Source organism: Schistocerca nitens, chromosome 2 (genome assembly GCF_023898315.1).
Source record: "Schistocerca nitens isolate TAMUIC-IGC-003100 chromosome 2, iqSchNite1.1, whole genome shotgun sequence".
Classification (NCBI taxonomy): domain Eukaryota; kingdom Metazoa; phylum Arthropoda; class Insecta; order Orthoptera; family Acrididae; genus Schistocerca; species Schistocerca nitens.
In genome coordinates, this window is record NC_064615.1 from 650,610,719 (window position 1) to 650,630,824 (window position 20,106).

The 20,106-nt window shown below is 39.1% G+C and overlaps 1 protein-coding gene across 1 annotated transcript in view; it reads right to left on the bottom strand.

The window, feature by feature from the left end:
- Positions 1–20,106, bottom strand: part of LOC126236768 (putative ATP-dependent RNA helicase TDRD12) — a 487,486-nt gene that overhangs the window by 79,330 nt on the left and 388,050 nt on the right. Inside the window, exons 22-23 of the mRNA XM_049946337.1 lie at positions 14,817–14,955; positions 9,717–9,845 (exon numbers count right to left, since the gene is read on the bottom strand). Of these exons, the coding sequence (XP_049802294.1) occupies positions 9,717–9,845; positions 14,817–14,955 (268 nt within the window). The remainder of the gene's footprint in view (positions 1–9,716; positions 9,846–14,816; positions 14,956–20,106) is intronic.

A 20,106-nucleotide genomic window follows, 5' to 3' on the forward strand; every position in this document is an offset into this window, starting at 1 on the left:
GTGCATGTACGAAGCTCTCACTAAGTTAAGCATTTGTTGTTGTTGTTGTTGTTGTTGTTGTTGTCTTCAGTCCTGAGACTGGTTTGATGCAGCTCTCCATGCTACTCTATCCTGTGCAAGCTTCTTCATCTCCCAGTACTTACTGCAACCTACATCCTTCTGAATCTGTTTAGTGTATTCATCTCTTGGTCTCCCTCTACAATTTTTACCCTGCACACTGCCCTCCAATGCTAAATTTGTGATCCCTTGATGCCTCAGAACATGTCCTACCAACCGGTCCCTTCTACTTGTCAAGTTGTGCCACAAACTCCCCCAATTCTATTCAATACCTCCTCATTAGTTATGTGACCTACCCATCTAATCTTCAGCATTCTTCTATAGCATCACATTTTGAAAGCTTCTATTCTCTTCTTGTCCAAACTATTTATCGTCCATGTTTCACGTCCATACATGGCTACACTCCATACAAATACTTCCAAAAATGACTTCCTGACACTTAAATCTATACTCGATGTTAACAAATTTCTCTTCTTCAGAAATGCTTTCCTTGCCATTGCCAGTCTACATTTTATATCCTCTATACTTCGACCATCATCAGCTATTTTGCTCCCCAAATAGCAAAACTCCTTTACTACTTTAAGTGTCTCATTTCCTAATCTAATTCCCTCAGCATCACCCGACTTAATTCGTCTACAGTCCATTATCCTTGTTTTGCTTTTGTTGGTGTTCATCTTATATCCTCCTTTCAAGACACTGTCCATACCCTTCAACTACTCTTCCAAGTCCTTTGCTGTCTCTGACAGAATTACATTGGCGAACCTCAATGTCTTTATTTCTTCTCCATGGACTTTAATTCCTACTCCGAATTTTTCTTTTGTTTCCTTTACTGCTTGCTCAATATACAGATTGAATAACATCGGGGAGAGGCTACAACCCTGTCTCACTCCCTTCCCAACCGCTGCTTTCCTTTCATGCCCCTCGACTCTTATAACTGCCATCTGGTTTCTGTACATATTGTAAATAGCCTTTTGCTCCCTGTATTTTACCCCTGCCACCTTTAGAATTTGAAAGAGAGTATTCCAGTCAACATTGTCAAAAGCATTCTCTAAGTCTACAAATGCTAGAAATGTAGGTTTGCCTTTGCTTAATCTGTTTTCTAAGATAAGTCATAGGGTCAGTATTGCCTCACGTGTTTAAACATTTCTGCGGAATCCAAACTGATCTTCACCAAGGTCGGCTTCTTTCCATTCGTCTGTAAAGAATTTATCTCATCATACATTCCATCAATTTCTTCATCATCTGCAGAGCTAGTTGGCATATAAACTTGTACTACTGTAGTAGGCATGGGCTTCGTGTCTATCTTGGCCACAATAATGCGTTCACTATGCTGTTGGTAGTAGCTTACCCGCACTCCTATTTTTTTTATTCATTATTAAACCTACTCCTGCATTACCCCTATTTGATTTTGTATTTATAACCCTGTATTCACCTGACCAAAAGTCTTGATCCTCCTGCCACCGAACTTCACTAATCCCCACTATATCTAACTTCAACTTATCCATTTCCCTTTTTAAATTTTCTAAGCTACCTGCCCGATTAAGGGATCTGACATTCCACGCTCCGATACGTAGAACGCCAGTTTTCTTTCTCCTGATAACGACGTCCTCTTGAGTTGTCCCCGCCCGGAGATCCTAATGGGGGACTATTTTACCTCCGGAATATTTTACCCAAGAGGACGCCATCATCATTTAACCATACAGTAAAGCTGCATGCCCTCGGGAAATATTACGGCTGTAGTTTCCCCTTGCTTTCAGCCGTTCGCAGTACCAGCACAGCAAGGCCGTTTTGGTTAGTGTTGCAAGGCCAGATCAGTCAATCATCCAGACTGTTGCCCCTGCAACTACTGAAAAGGCTGCTGCCCTTCTTCAGGAACCACATGTTTGTCTGGCCTCTCAACAGATACCCCTCCGTTGTGGTTGCACCTACGGTACGGCCATCTGTATCGCTGAGGCACGCAATCCTCCCCACCAACGGCAAGGTCCACGGTTCATGGGGGTAGGCAAGCAATTAATATTGAAATAAGAGCTAATGTAGTTAATATTATATTTTAGACTATTGCATTTACTTCTTATCTAATCTATCTAATGAAGGTTTCGATTTTCTAAACGTAATTACATCAAAAGGAAGTATTTCGTAAAGGCCGGCAGCTGCGAGTTTGTTTACATACGTAGACGCAAATTTCGTACGAGCATAGATATCTGTTTTTGACTAGACTTAGCGCTTCAAAGTTAAATTAATTCATGTCTCTCATCCAGAATTTGTGTGGTTAATTAAAAGTTTCTGAAGTAAGTTTATAAGTTTGTTTACGTTAGTGTTTAGTTACTTATCAGTACAGGTTATGAAACTATTGTGTTTTTGAAGTTATTTTCTGCTTTTGTGTTACGTTTTACTATCAGATCATGTGTGACAAGTGTGGTGGTCGCCACAGAAATTTGAAAGAGGAGGTGTTCTGTATAGACTGTAGGTTGTGGTTTGATTGGGGCGAGTGCAGCGGAGAGGAAATGAGGGTAGATAATGAGGCTCTTCCACGGCAGTGTAGGTTATGTAGAAAGGACAGAAATATCACGGAACAGGAGGCAAAGATTTGTGCCCTTAAGGCTGAATTAGAAGTCGCAAATTTGGAATTATGTAAGCTAAGGGAGGAAAAGGACTCTGGGCACTGGGAAACGGTAGCAAGCAAAGGGCGAAAAAGAGAAACAATTGAAAAAACTTCTGAAATTCAGTTAGCAAATCAGTTTGGCTTGCTATCTGAAGTAGTGGAGGAAGGGCCTCATTCAGGTGTAGTTGAATGTAGGTTGAAGCAGAATACTAGTTTAAAGAAAAGAGACAGGTCGGGATCAAACCAGAATAGGAAAAGAAGAATTCTGCTTATAGTAGCAGTCAAGGGAGGGGTGTGGGCCAACAGCTTTAGGAGAAATTAGGGACAGAGTACCAAATCACAAGTTTTGTGAAATCACTTGCTAGCCTTAGCCAGGTGACAGAAAAATTAGGTCAGCTATGCAAGGATTTTGAGAAGGAAGATCAGGTAATTAAAGTTGGGGGAGCAGGAAACAGCCTGGCTATGAATGCAAGATATAGTATTAGGAGTGACCTGGATAAAATAGGAGCAGAAACTGGGCACACGAATGTGGGGTTTGTGGAAGTCTTTCATCGCCATGATCAGCCCTGGGTACACACTGCTGTAAGGCGTGTTAACACTGAGCTGAACGGGATGCTCCAGACACCGGCAAAGTCTCACATGAGTGTTGTTCCAGTTGATGCTATTGGTAGGTGGGGTTACACTACACATGGCCTGCACCTTAATAGGAAGGGGAAAGATAAGTTAGCTTCTCTATTAGCAGATACTGTAAGGGGGGGCCATGGTCACACAAGGGGTAATCCCTGTGGTTATTGGCACCAGGCAGACAGGTTTTTTTTAGGTTAAAGCCAAATTCCAGACAGACAACAAACAAGGAAAATAGAAGAAAAGAAACTTCAAGCACAGCAAATAGGGATAAAGCTAAGGGTGGTATCAACCTACTTCACCAAAATATCAGGGGAATAAAAAATAAAGTAGATGAGCTAATAATGTCTTTAGATGATCTCAAAAATAAGAATGAGATTGATATACTTTGTCTGTCTGAGCACCATGTAACTGTGGGGATGGAAAATGTCAGTATAAATGGGTATAATTTAGTATCTTACACTTGTAGATCTAGTATGGATAAAGGAGGAGTTGCCATTTTCATAAAACAAGGGTATAAATACAGAACTGTTGAAGTAAGCAAATTTTGTGTGATCAGCACTTTGAGGTTTAAGCATGTGAACTTCAGCTAGACAATGTTGTGTTGAATTTAGCAACAGTGTACAGGTCTCCACTAGGAGATTGGGAACTATTCAAAAAAAGTTGCCTCCCTATTATGCTGTCTGTCAGACAAAAAGAAGAAGTTATTAATCTGTGGTGATTTCAATGTTAACTTTCTAAGCAATTCTGAAACGAAAAGTGAACTAGAAGTATTGTTAACAACATATAACTTAGAATCAGTGATCAATTTCCCTACACGTATAGCTCAGGACAGTAGTACTCTAATAGATATTGTATTTGTACAGCAAGAGGATGTAGAACAAACACATGCTTTGCCTATGGTAAATGGATTATCTGACCATGATGCACAACTGATTAACTTACAAAACCTAACAGGGTGTACACTTCAGAAACCATTAAGTAAAAGTGTGAGCATGCTCAACCCAGTATCTATAGATCACTTCAGAGAAAGTTTAGGAAAAGTAAACTGGGAAGATGTATATAATGAGCCAAATGCTAATGATAAATGCAGCATATTTCTTGATAAATTTATATCCCTTTTTGAACATTGTTTTCCAAAGAAAATTACTAAATGTAACACCACAAACCTTTCAAAGAAACCTTGGATTACTACAGGTATTAAGTGTCTTCAGAAAGAAAAAGAAAACTGTATGAGACAGCAAGAACTAGTAAAGATCCAGAAGTAATTTTACACTATAAAAATTATTGTAACATACTGAGAAAAGTTGTAAGGAAATCAAGAAATAACAACTCTAGCAATAAAATCAAATCAATATGGAATGTTGTTAGAAGGGAGACAGGAAAAGTAACCACTGGGGTAGGTAGTATTACTGTTAAAGAGAATGAGACCATATTAACCTACAGTAGACAGGTAGCCAATGTATTTAACAATCACTTCTTAAGTGTACGAGAAAAAATTGGTGAGAATAGTTCAAAAGAACTAGCCAGGCAGTACATGGAAGAGTCAGTTTTGAAAAATTTTAGTCAGATTAAGTTTCTTCTAACAATCTCTTGTGAAATAAGGAAAATTATTAAATCTTTGAAAAATAAATGTTCTGTTGGAATAGATGACATCTGTAACAAGTTATTAAAACAATGTGGAGCAATTACAGCTGATGTTTTGAGTTACATATGTAGTGCATCACTGACTCAGGGTATTTTTCCAGACAGGTTAAAATATGCCATTGTCAGGTCTCTACAAAAAGAGGGAAACCACAGATGTCAATAATTACCGGCCAGTATCCTTGCTTACAGCATTTTCAAAAATCTTTGAGAAAGTAATGTACTCAAGAGTGGTTAGCCATCTCAACAGTAATAGGATACTTAGTAAATCACAGTTCGAATTTCAGAAATGCTGTTCCACTGAGACAGCAATATACAATTTCACTGTCCACATAATAGAGTCTTTAAATAGTAAAATGTCAATAGTAGGAATATTCTGTGACTTATCCAAAGCATTTGATTGGGTAAACCATGACATTATGTTAGAGAAATTATAATTCTATGGTATAAATGGAACAGCATATGAGTGGTTTAAGTCATATATACAGAAAAGGAAGCAAAAAGTCTCTTTATTTGCTTCACGTGATACAAAGGAGTGTGTGTGTGTGTGTGGTTTGAGGTTTTCGGGCACTAAAGTTACAAAAGAGTTTGCCACTTCATCCAACTGTGGTGAAATTACATTAGGTGTTCCACAAGGTTCGATCATGAGTCCCCTCCTGTTCTTGATATATGCGAATGACCTCCCTTCGTATGTGAAACAAGATGCTGAACTGACACTGTTTGCTGATGATACAAGCATAATTATTAATCCAGTAAAAGAAAGTCTGACAGAAAATTATACAAATAAGTTCTTTGGAAAAGTTATTAATTGATTTTCTGTGAATGGGCTTGCTCTGAACTTTGAAAAAACACAGTACATCCAATTTTCTGCTGCAAAAAGTATAATTCCTTCAATAAACATAACACATCAAAAGAAGTCAGTAGCCACAGTAGAGCATACTAAGTTTTTGGGTGTACATATAGATGAGAATTTTAATTGGAAAATTCATATTTTGGATCTCCTAAAGTGACTAGGTTCAGCAACTTTTGCAATCAGAATAATTGCCAATTTTGAGGATGTAAAAATTAGTAAGCTAACATACTTTGCATACTTCCACTCTCTGATGTCATACGGAATAATATTCTGGGGCAACTTAACACTTAGGCAAAAGGTATTCATTGCTCAAAAGAAAGTAGTTAGAATAATGTGTGGGGTTCATAGTCACACAACTTGTGGGCATCTGTTTGAGAGATTAGAAATTCTTACAACTGCTTCACAGTACATTTACTCAGTAATGAAATTTTTTCTCAACAACATGGACCAGTTTAAAATCAACAGCGACATTCATGATTACAATACCAGAAAAAAGAAAGACCTACACTATCCTTTACTTAAACTATCTTTGGCACAGAAAGGTATAAAATATGCTGCTATAAAACATTTCGATAAATTACCAGATGAAATAAAATGCCTGACAGACAGCAGTAATAGTTTCAAAAACAAATTGAGATCAACCTCCTTGACAACTCCTCCTATACCATAGATGAATTCTTGAATAAGAGTAAATAAATCTGGAGGTATTTTGTGCCCTTTAAGGGAATGGGACAGATAATAGAAATATTTAGGTATAAAACTATAATGTAAAAAAAAGAAAAACTTATTTCCTGTGCGAATTTCTTGTGCATTTGACACGTTCCACACCATAACGGTTTTCCAAGCTATTGATCAATGGAACATGTAGCTAACTAAATAACTATAGAAGAAGGCAACATACTTTCAGATCCTGTTACACAATTTTTATGCTTCTATTACTTCACTGTTAACTTGACATAAAACAATATGATGATAACTGATGAAAGGGGAAAATATAAAAATGCAGTAAATGAAGCAGGCAAAAAGGAATACAAACGTCTCAAAAATGAGATAGACAGGAAGTGCAAAATGGCTAAGCAGGGATGGCTAGAGGTCAAATGTAAGGATGTAGAGGCATATCTTACTAGGGTTAAGATAGATACTGCTTACAGGAAAATTAAAGAGACCTTTGGAGAAAAGAGAACCATTTGCAAGAATATCAAGAACTCAGATGGAAACCCAGTTCTAAGCGAAGAAGGGAAAGCAGAAAGATGGAAGGAATATATAGACAGTCTATACAAGGGCGATGTACTTGACGAAAATATTATGGAAATGGAAGAGGATGCCGATGAAGATGAAATGGGAGATATGATACTGCGTGAGGAGTTTGACAGAGCACAGAAAGACCTAAGTCGAAACAAAGCCCCGGGAGTAGACAACATTATATTAGAACTACTGACAGCCTTGGGAGAGACAGCCCTGACAAAACTATACTATCTGGTGAGCAAGATGTATGAGACAGGCGAAATGCCCTCACACTTCAAGAAGAATATAATAATTCCAATCCCAAAGAAAGCAGGTGTTGACAGATGTGAAAATTACTGAACTATCAGTTCAATAAGTCACGCCTGCAAAATACTAACGCAAATTCTTTACAGATCAATGGAAAAACTCGTAGAAGCTGAGGACAGGGAAGATCAGTTTGGATTCCATAGAAATGTTGGAAAACATGAGGGGATACTGACCCGAAGACTTTTCTTAGAAGATAGATTAAGGAAAGGTAAACCTACATTTCTAGCATTTGTAGACTTAGAGAAAACTTTGGACAATGTTGACTGGAATACTCTCTTTCAAATTCTGTAGGTGGCAGGGGTAAAATACAGGGAGCGAAAGGCATTTACAATTTTTACAGAAACCAGATGGCAGTTGTAAGAGTCGAGGGACATGAAAGGAAAGCAGTGGTTGGGAAGGGAGTGAGACAGGGTTGTAGCCTATCCCTGATGTTATTCAATCTGTATATTGAGCAAGCAGTAAAGGAAACAAAACAAAAATTCGGAGTAGGAATTAAAATCCATGGAGATGAAAGAAAAACTTTGAGGTTCACCGATGACACTGTAATTCTATCAGAGACAGCAAGGGCCCGGGAAGAGCAGTTGAACGGAATGGACAGTGTCTTGAAAGGAGGATATAAGATGAACATCAACAAAAGCAAAATGAGGATAATGGAATGTGTCGAATTAAGTCGGGTGATGCTGAGGGAATTAGATTAGGAAATGAGACACTTAAAGTAGTAAAGGAGTTTTGCTATTTGGGGAGACAAATAACTGATGATGGGCAAAGGAGAGAGGATATAAAATGTGAACTCGCAATGGCAAGGAAAGCGTTTCTGAAGAAGAGAAATTTGTTAACATCGAGTATAGATTTAAGTGTCAGGAAGTCATTTCTGAAAGTACTTGTATGGAGTGTAGCCATGTGTGGAAGTGAAACATGAACAATAAATAGTTTGGACAAGAAGAATAGAAGCTTTCAAAATGTGATGCTATAGAAGAATGCTGAAGATTAGATGGGTAGATCACATAACTAATGAGGAGGTATTGAATAGAACTGGGGAGAAGAGAAATTGGTGGCACAACTTGACTAGAAGAAGGGATTGGTTGGTAGGACATGTTCTGAGGCACCAAGGAATCACCAATTTGGTATTGGAGGGCAGCGTGGAGGGTAAAAATCGTAGAGGGAGACCGAGAGAAGAATACACTAAGCAGATTCAAAAGGATGTAGGTTGCAGTAGGTACTGGGAGATGAAGAAGCTTGCACAGGATAGAGTAGCACGGAGAGCTGCACCAAACCAGTCTCTGAACTGAAGACCACAACAACAACAACATTAATGCCTGAGGACAAAGATAAAAGTTCTTTCGTCTTTTACTAAAAGTGAAGTATTCATCTGCAGTTTCTGATAATTTGGGCAACTAATTTTATTGGTATATGAATCAAGAATGCAGATATTCATATTCTCCACAACAACTATTACAGGTATACTCAGTTTAATAAAGTTGTTTGTATGGAGCTGTCAAGTTCCCATTTCTGTCTTCAAAGAATATGCCAAATAAAGATTTTTAACACTACATCCAACGTCTGCTTTGTAGTTCATTGTAAACACTCTTTACTGTAATATTAATCTTACTATTAATATTATATATTGAATTAGAGACAATGAAAAATTCCTCCATTCCTTCTATAGGCAAATTTTTAAAGGGGTTTTGTATTAAAAATGCCACATGAATAAGTTATAAGAGTCAGTAAAACTGTTAGGAGAAGAATGGAAGGATTTCTGGATTGAGAAACTCATCTGAGCCTCAACTTTCTTTTTTTAAATAAAAAAAATCCTAATGTTCTTAAGATGATGTGCCAGATCACTCCACTAATGCTCTGGTTCATTACAAGTTTACTACTATCTAGCAAAGTTAATATCAAGAGTTTGGAAGGAAAGTGGATGAGCCTATGACAAATTGAAGCTGTGAGTTGGTTTAGGAGGTGTAACTATATGCTTAAGGCACGGATCCAGGATCAGATCCTGGTGTGGCACAAACATATTTCATAGCAATTCTTTAAAATACGTGAACAAAATATTATGCAAACAAAACTATCAACATTTTGCCTACAGTTATGGGCAGCTCTTCTTGAGTTATTAATAATGCCAGTAGTTTTATTTGACAATGGCAGGGTCACACACACACACACACACACACACACACACACACACACACACACACACACAAAAGAATTTTAATACAATGGATTATGCTTGTGAATAGCTAGATTGATATACAAATAAAAATATAATATTCATATACAAATAATGATATATTTAATCCAAAGCTGCCACCAATTAAAAGTTACAGTAAGAGTATCAATCATAAAAATGATAGTAATGACAATGTAATTGAGGGCAAGCCTGACCTTTGCATGAACATATCTTAGTAAACCACTGTCATCCAAGTATAACATATCATAAAATGTATCAGTAGTTGCAGTTCCCCAGTTGCTTTTTGAGATTTGGAGCACACCAGCCAGTTCACATTCTACAGCCTGTAATATACACCAACAACAAATTAAAAACAATTATATAGCCTGTAATATGCACCAACAACAAATTAAAAACAATTATTTATATATTGCACAATTCAAAGAATGTGATCAATATAATAAAAGCAAATAAATCAGTGAACTGGCAACAAAGTATACAAAACCATACCTATATAATAACAAAAAATTCAATTATAATTAATTACATGATATATATGAAACTTCCTGGCAGATTAAAACTGTGTGCCTGACCGAGACTCGAACTCGGGACCTTTGCCTTTCGCGGGCAAGAGCTCTACCATCTGAGCTACCGAAGCACGACTCACGCCCGGTACTCACAGCTTTACTTCTGCCAGTATCTTGTCTCCTACCTTCCAAACTTTCGCAGGAGAGCTTCTGTAAAGTTTGGAAGGTAGGAGACGAGATACTGGCAGAAGTAAAGCTGTGAGTACCGGGCGTGAGTCGTGCTTCGGTAGCTCAGATGGTAGAGCACTTGCCCACGAAAGGCAAAGGTCCTGAGTTCGAGTCTCGGTCGGGCACACAGTTTTAATCTGCCAGGAAGCTTCATATCAGCGCACACTCCGCTGCGAGTGAAAATCTCATTCATGATATATATAAGATTTAAATCTTCCATGTCATGAGCAATAACAGTAAATAATAAATTACAAGAAAATGGACGTATTTGGAAAATATTATAAACAACATATTCAGTACTTGCATCATTTCATGAGTTTAGGAAGATTGAGCTTCATATATCACTTACCTGCAACAGAGTTTTGAAACATTTCTGGTAACTGGCCTAAAAAGTCAGAAAGACATTTTGAATTCTTGGATAGTTACTGAAATTTTTCCTTTATCACTTAAACCAGTTCCTTTTGCAAAGCCTGTATCTTCATCTTTAGAAAAAATGCCTGACATATTGAGCTCTCATTTTCATGGTGCCTTACTGCTCACAAGCAGTATCATAATGACAAGACAGACGACGACACAGTACAGATGATTATGAAGCTGCCTCAATGCTAAGGCTGTGTGGGTTTAACATGTACAAGATATTAACTATGTAAAATAAGGGAAGGCAACTACTCACCAATAGCAGGTCAATGTGTGAAGGACATTAACAGAAAAAAGTATTTGTGCTAGCTTTTGAGCATTCACACTTTTTCTAGCCATAATCATGGGAGTGTGTGTGTGTGTGTGTGTGTTTTAACGTGTGTACTTTTGATAGAAAAAGAGCAACTGCTCAAAAGCTAGTGTGAATGCTGTTTTCTGTTAAATGTTTCTGTCCTCTGCACATCAACCTGCTACAGATGAGTGGTTGCCTTTCTCTTATTTCATATACTGCTCCACTCAAGAATTTCTATTATTGTCCAATATTACTGTGTGTTTTATTATTTTCCTATAAGTGGTAGTATGTACACAGCCGTAGGTGTTTTGTTATTAAAATTAACCCATTGGTTCTAGCCCAATATGCTTGTTACTAGACAGATATAAAGGTACTTAATCATTGTTGTAAATATGAAGTGTGCTGTTGGCATATGACCTTCAAAACAGCATTCCCTACCAAGCCCTGCTCACATAAATTGCCGTTCTCTCATAACTGGTGTATCATGTGTGACTGTGCACTTTAATACTATATGTTACTTTCATCTTTTGATATGCTAGGTGGTTAGCACATTTGTTGAATGCTGACAAAAAGGAAATGCATAAGGTCTAAATGTATTTAGACAACAGTCAAAGCAGTTACTTGGCGAATTACCACACCTATTATCTGTGTTCTGTATAGCAACTGTTTTATAACTTCAACTAATAATGAATATGCTGGAGAATTAATACAGGGAATAAAACTTTTTTAACATGGCAATTTTAGAAAAGTCTCTTTTGTCTAGACTGGAGATAAACTTCAACAATTACTGGAAGTACTTAACCGTGTTTTGCAGCAATATGTACTGAAAAAATTCTCTTGTGTTTCCAGCCCTGTTAAGTTATTTAATATCCAGGAGCTTTCAACTGTGTACTCTTCGCCCGTTGTCACATGGCACTTGCAGACAAGCAAGGAGTACTCGGTTGTCAGCTCATGAATTTCAGGCATGATTATCAGTCACAGCAAATAATGCAGTTGGAGGAAGCTGGTGCTCCGGACATGAAAGGCTAAGTCAATTACATCTACTAGAAATGTTATAGGCAATGTTTTCAATGATGCAAATAAGCCTGTTATGTTGAAGTAGTAGTAGTAGTTGTTGTTGTTGTTGTTACTGTTAGAGCAGAATAATAATTGGCAAGTCTTCTGGGCCATATGGATGAAAAAATACATTAAGAACAGGTCTGGATAAGGATGTACTTGCCCATCATTAAGGAGTTTTGCCAAGTAGAAAACTGAAGGATGAGAACATCAATTGTAGAAAGTTCACCCTGTTCACCAGATTTAAGTGCACTCTGACTTCCACCTGTTTCCTCTTTTTAAATTGTGTTTGGAAGATGTTTTGACTGAGATATTGGTTTGCACCCAAGTATTTTGCAAGCCTTCCAGAAATCATGGGTGAAGTCTAATCATAAATAATAAAAAATAAATTAAAAAGAAGAAATAAAAAATAAAAAGGCTGGCAGAGGGCACTGATTCAGATGAGTATTACACTAAAAAATTAGTACAGTTTTATCCCAAAAAGTATATTTCACAGTCACACTGAGAACATTTTCACAATAAATGAGGTGTGAACATTGCTGTTCTCTATGGCTTACTAATATAAATATCTTTATCAACCCACAGTTTCAGTTTATGCTCTCTACCATGCACTGCAGTACAAAACATAATTATAGTATATGGAATTTTTGCCTACACTTCTGTGTATGACAATGCCAGTTAATTATGTGGACCCTCCAACAACAAGGTCAACCTACAAATCAGTTGTAATACATAATATTCTATTCCAATATATTCAGAGTGAGTCTTATTTTAATAGTTAGTCTCAACTTGCAAAATACCCTACATTCAATTCTCGGTGATCACCTCTAATTTTTTGATGTGAGAAGATCTGGAATGGGGTGCATAGATCATCATGAGGTCAAGTGAAAAGCTACTTCAATATAAGAGCACTGCATTTGTCACACAAGAAGCCAAAGGTGGCAAGAAATCAATAGGCTTCCACTACATTTGACTCATTTATTGGTTGCAAAATGTTAGAAAGCAAGTTCATAATAACAAAACAATTAAGAAGCAAACACATATTATTTCAAAGATAATGTTGTTTGTCTTGTATGTTTTACAGGCACACTGATGTCAGATGAGAATTTGTTGGCCAGCCTCCAGATGGTACTGCTACATATACTCTGTTCATAATAAGAATAAACCTGATGTAAACATTACACAACATCAACATATTCTTCCGCATTTGCTGAAACTTCATTGGATTTCGTTTCACATGGGACTAAAGCTGTCTCGAGTACAGTCAAGTACGACAATGAAATAAGTTTTATGCTGTGCATTATGCAAACTTTGACTCAGAGATAATATGGAGCAACAGCTTTACTGATGCATTTAACTTCGACAGCACTGGCCAGGCAAGTGATCCAACTCAACTGCAGTGGTGTAAATAGTTGCAGTAACGACATGAAAAGTGACAAGCTGAGAACAATATACCTTTGAATGTCATTTAGTTTTGAAACAAAAGGAGATAATACAAGGTAAAACTCAGATGTTATGCTTCTTAGGAGACTGGATGGAAAACATAACTTGCTCTTGATCTTAGCTAACATGTTATTGTAATTAAAAACAAGAGTGATATGAATTCCTGACTTTAACAATGGTAATTTTTCTGTATGAGCTATGTGCGGCGCAAAAGCACACTGATGGGATTTTACCACGTGGTTAAATATTTAAGCCACTAAAGGTATTACACTCAGTCATCTGGTAATCTCTGAACTCCTTTCATATCGGACTCGGAGATTGCTTATTTCAATGGTTGGCCTGTGATAGTCACAGTGCCAAACTAGCTGGACTGGTCTTTGCTTTATTAACTCTATCATTCCAGTTTTGTGTACTCTGCTATGGTTAGTAAAATTCATATTGAGAGTGGTAGCAAAATTTACATTACAAGTATTCACTGTTCTCATACTGGTTGTTTAATGGGCAGTATTTACCACAGGAGGTGAAATTTTTAGGACCGCTGACACACAAATGTAAAATTATTTGATGCCATCATAGCTTTCAGAAGTATTAGTTCTTTCCTCTGTGATGAGCAAGGGATTGGTTGGGGGAGGCTAGAAAGATGGGCAGGTCACTCAGACTGCAGGATGAGAGAGAGCAACGGGTGGATATTTCTCATCCTGGAGTCTGAATAACCTGTCCTCCTTTGAACCTTCCTCAACCTATCCCTTTCTCATCCCAGAGGAAAGAACTAATAATTCTGAAAGCTATGACAGTGTTGTGTACTTTTATATTTGTCTATCAGCAGTAGTACGTATTTCCCCTCCGGAAAGTAATCACCGGCTTTTCTGTCCACTCCCGACACAATAGCATAATCTGTAATCAATGGCAACTGAAAGAAAGCCAATAATGAGAGTGAGAAAGTGTAAGTATAATGCAAGTTTGAAATCCAGTTAACAGAACAGTGTGGTTGACAGTGTCACAGGCAACGGACTGTACTAGACTGAGTCATGGCTTACTGCCCAGCCCCGTAGCTGTGAGCTGCTCAGCCCATGTGACATGCCACTCATGTCCATGGTGGTGATCATCATATTTGACCTGTAGTGAATATGAGCAGTTATCAATGTCAGCCATCAGCAGGGATATTAAACTGGCCAACAATTCTGTCACATAATTTTACAGTTTTCTCAAGTGAGTTTTCCTTTTGAAATTATTGTTTCAATGTAAAGTTATTATAGATTGTCACTTTAAAGTAAAAGTGCTGCTACAAATGGCCAGACCCAATCACATAAGTATCTAGCAAACTACGTGGACTTCAAACCAACAGTGCATACCTGGAATGGAAGTCGATCAATCCATGTCTTGCTTATGGGTGCAACATCTTCCTGGTTGACTGTCGCACGATCTCCACAATCAACGAAGAATAATTCATATTTTCCTTCAACAATTTTAAGGACTTTAGCCCTGTACCACCTAAGAAAAAAATAAAAATTCAACAAAAATGTCACTTGCAAGGAGAAAACATTTCTCCTGCTTAAGGAAAGAAAAATAATAAATCTAGGTATTAGTCAACTATCTTCCACAACCAGCAGAGCCATAGTAAATTACAAGCTGAAATTAATGCAACTGTACGGCATTGTGTGTCCAACAAAATGATTCGTTACAGTAGAAACTGCAAAAAATTTACAATTTCTTTTATAAAAACCAGGAAATTTATGAACGAACAGATCACCCAAAAATATGCAGATTGAGGCTATGTAAAAGCCAGAGACAATGCCAGACTAATGCAGCTGATAAAACGATGGTGACATTGAGGAAGGAACAGCAGAACTGGAAAGCACACGAAAATAGAAACTGACACTTTACATCACCAGCTCTAGGTCTTTGCAATACATCAGACATTCCTCCACGAACTGAAATTACTTACTTAAATGCACTAACGTATGGTTGTGTGTGTGTGTGTGTGTGTGAGAGAGAGAGAGAGAGAGAGAGAGAGAGAGAGAGAGAGAGAGAGAGAGAGATTTCACCCATTTGTTTTCTGCCTTACATCTGTTACTGAAGCTTTTCTTCATAAACTGAAATTCTTAGGAGAATTAATGAATATTACAGAATGTTCTTGCTCCGGTCTTATGTAACACCCACACAAATAATCAACCAATTAATGCATACTATACTGCCACATATACAAGGAGTACCAAAAAGAAACCGAACTATTTTTTCACTTATTTATTCACATTTTAAGCACAAAGCTTCAATCCCCTTCAAAGTATTCTCCACTTGCACTAATACACTTGTCTAATCTTTTATTCCGTTTCTCAAAACATTGTTTAAATTTATGTTTTGTGTTACTTGACAGTGCCTCCATTATTTTCTTCTTCTTCTCAGCAACATCAGCAAAATGCTTTTCTTTCATGTCACTTTTCATTCTAGGTAAAAAAATGGGGGGGGGGGGGGCTGTGAAAGCAGGGGCATTGTCACGGTGGAAAACAAGTCACCTGACAGCCACAAATCAGGCTGATTATGCTGCACAGGTTGCACAATCTTTTCAACACCTGTCACATTTAAAAAAACACGCCTTGTTTTAATGTTTGATTTCACCTGACAAGCTTTCTTCAGGCAAGGTAAATTTGAAATCTTCCACTGGCTTGACTGTTGCTTTGATTCTGGATTGTAACTGTAGGACCAAGCTTCGTCACCTGTGGTAATTTTTGAAAGAAAATTTGTATCATTTCAGGATGTTTCTTTTCAAAGCACAGCATGATTCCACACAATCTTGTTTTCATTCAGCAGTCATGGCACAAATCTGGCAGCCACCATTTTCATTCCCAAACCTTCTGTCACAATTCACTGCACCGAATTCCAAGTCACTCCTGACAACTCCACAATTTCTTCTATAGCCCGTCACTGATCTTTATTAAGGATTGCACAAACGTTTTCAACATTTTCATGTGTTCAGGCTGAGGATGGACAGTCAAAACAAGGTTTTTCATCAACTGACGTTTCACCATGTCTGAAATTGGGAAACCACTCAAACATTTGAATTTTCCCCATAGCATCACCCTTGTACGCTGTTTTTAACATTTCAGGAGTTTCTGTTCCACTTTTTCTGAGCCAAAAGAAGATTTTCACCACCACTTGCTGTTCATGAAAATCAGCCATTGCAAAAATGATAATCACACAGACCAATTGTCAATATAAATTCTGCCGAAACTAGTCCTGACCTCCTACAGTGAGAGTACTCAGCTTACTGACTATGTTCGCTCTATGTGCTCCTAGTGGCAAAATGCGGTACTACAAAAACTCTGCCCACCAAAAATACTAGTTCAGTTTCTTCTGGGTACCATGTCACATGTTACTGACTCCAGGTTCCACAGGTGCCATATGTTGAGAATGATATAATCATTGTTCTACCTTGGCTGCACAATATCGTCCTCTGTTGTATATGAGACTAGTAGGCAAGCCTTTCGTCATCCTATGCCTATGTTATGCAAACATGCTTCACTTCAAATATTAGTGTAAGCACCACACAAATGCCAGTAGACCTGACTTGATAACAAAGATATAAATGCTTTGTCACTTGTGTCTGACATAAACAGTGATAAAAATGTGATGAATATCATGCTCACAAGACATTTCATTACATTAAATGTGTGCCAACTTCAAAATGGCTAACAGCTGCAGCTAATCATGAATTACATACATTAAAAGATCACATTGTTTATCAAATGCAGAAAAGTGGTTATATCCGTCTGTAACTACACAAGTTTGATAGAGCACTTTCTAAAGCCTACACTTTGTAAGGTTAAAGTGTACATGTTCCAATTACGTAATCATGAAGAAAATCGGGTGTTGAATATACTTATAGCCCAACTTAAACTAGTAGACACTTGACAGGTAGTGGGCTGGACTACTCCTCCCATCAATACACCAAGTAGTGCCTAGCACTGTCAGCTCCCACCATGTTGCCACTTCCGCTTCACTGCACTGTGTAAAACATTTGCCCTGCGTAGAACATTGTGTCAGCCAGTCCTCATTGATTCATTGCAGTAAGAGATCTGGGTACTTTGAATTTCATGTGCCTTAAAATATTTGATGATAGTAATCGAAAGGGGAACAGACCAAGGCTACACACACCTAGCAAAGTACTGCCTCGCGAAATGTGCTGCAACCAGAGGTGGCAGGCAAGGCTGCCTGGTGCAGTGTCAGAGGCTGTAGGGGAGGGAGGGAGAGAAAAAGAAAGGGAGTGGAAAGGAGAGGAGCAGAGAAAAGGAAAAGATCAGTGGATGCATTGGCAGAGAGCACTGTAGTATGAGACTGAAGGGATGTGGGTTTGGAGGAGGTGATAGGACAGAGTGGGTGGAAACTGTTGGATGGAGAGTGTGAGGATGGCAGGTTACCGTAGACTGAGGCCAGGATGACATCAGGAGCAGAGAATGTGTTGTAAGGGTAACTGCCATTTGCAAAATGGCTCTGAGCACCACGGAACTTAACATCTGAGGTCATCAGTCTCCCCCTAGAACTTAGAACGACTTAAACCTACATAACCTAATGACATCACACACACCCATGCCCAAGGTAGGATTCGAACCTGCGACCGTAGCAGTTGCATGGTTCCGGACTGAAGCGCGTAGAACCGCTCGGCCACCGTGGCTGGCTTCACTGCCATCTGCACAGTTCAGAAATGCTGGTTGTGGAGGGGAGGATCCAGATCCAACAGTACCTGCATTTTGACAATTCTCATCCCTTCCACAGCAAAAAATCCCTTCCATACAGCCTAGCCACCTGCGGATGGAATATCTGCAGTAACAAGACCTCCCTTGCACAGGCACAAAGGCAGGTGCTGTGCCCCAGTCCTAGTTCACAAACAGATTTTCCACACCGCATCCCCACATACCCCGAATCTTCCCACTACCCCCAAGAACCACCTACACAGGAGTGCCCCCTTCGTCACCCAATACCATCCTGGACTGGAACAATTAGAACCCATTCTTCATCAGGGCTTTGATTATCTGTCACCATGCCCCAAAATGAGGGACATCCTACCCAGGATCATTTCCACTCTCCGAAAGTAGTGTTCTGTCACCCATCCAACCTCCACAACATCCTAGTCCATCACTATGCCATTTCCAATCCCAATCCCATGCCATAGGGATCATATTCCCGTGTAAGACCAAGGTGCAAGACCTGCTCAATCAACCCGCCCAGCACTTCCTATTCGTCCTTGTCATATTATTATTCTACTCCATTAGAGGCCATCTGTGAAAGCAGCCATATTGTGTACCAGCTGCAATCACTGCACAGCCTTTTACGTTGATATGGAAATGTCGTATGGCTAGGGCCTCCCATTGGATAGACCGTTCGCCTGGTGCACGTCTTTTGAGTTGACGCCACTTCGGCGACTTGCATGTCAATTGGGATGAAATGATGGTGGTAAGAACAACACAACCCCAATCCCTGAGCAGTGAAAATCTCCGACCCAGCAGGAAATCGAAACCAGGCCATTAGGTATGACATTCCATCATGCTGACCACTCAGCTACCAACGTTGATATAAATATCAAGAAGCCAAACTGTGGCCAAGAGCAAAGTGGACCATCTTGTTACACAACATGCAGCAGAGCACAATGACTTCAATGGCTGCTTCGCAACCTGGACCATCTGGATCCTCCCCTCCACTACCAGCTTTTCTGAACTAAGCAGATGTTTCCAGAATGAGATTTTCACTCTGCAGCGGAGTGTGCGCTGATATGAAACTTCCTGGCAGATTAAAACTCGACCGAGACTCGAACTCGGGACCTTTGCCTTTCGCGGGCAAGTGCTCTACCATCTGAGCTACCGAAGCACGACTCACGCCCGGTACTCACAGCTTTACTTCTGCCAGTATCTCGTCTCCTACCTTCCAAACTTTGCAGAAGCTCTTCTGCGAACCTTGCAGAACTAGCACTCCTGAAAGAAAGGATATAGCGGAGACATGGCTTAGCCACAGCCTGTGGGATGTTTCCAGAATGAGATTTTCACTCTGCAGCGGAGTGTGCGCTGATATGAAACTTCCTGGCAGATTAAAACTGTGTGCCCGACCGAGACTCGAACTCGGGACCTTTGCCTTTCGCGGGCAAGTGCTCTAGAGCACTTGCCCGCGAAAGGCAAAGGTCCCGAGTTCGAGTCTCGGTCGGGCACACAGTTTTAATCTGCCAGAAAGTTTCATAAGCAGATGTTAGTTATCCTTTCAACTAATTCTCCACTCCTGAAATTATTCCACCCTCAATCTATGGCAACATACTGTCCTTACCACCCTCCACCCAACAGTTTCCACCACCTCTGTCCTATCACCCCCTCCCCACTCATGTCCCATACCCTCACTGTGCAGTGCTCCCTGCATGGAGCCATAATCTTTTCCCTCCTCTCTTTACCACTATATCAGATATGTTATATCTGTCCACAACTCCATGTGTCATCTTTATAGTGAATAGGAATCTGTTGTTGTTGTTGTTGTTGTCTTCAGTCCTGAGACTGGTTTGATGCAGCTCTCCATGCTATTCTATCCTGTGCAAGCTTCTTCATCTCCCAGTACCTACTGCAACCAACATCCTTCTGTATCTGTTTAGTGTATTCATCTCTTGGTCTC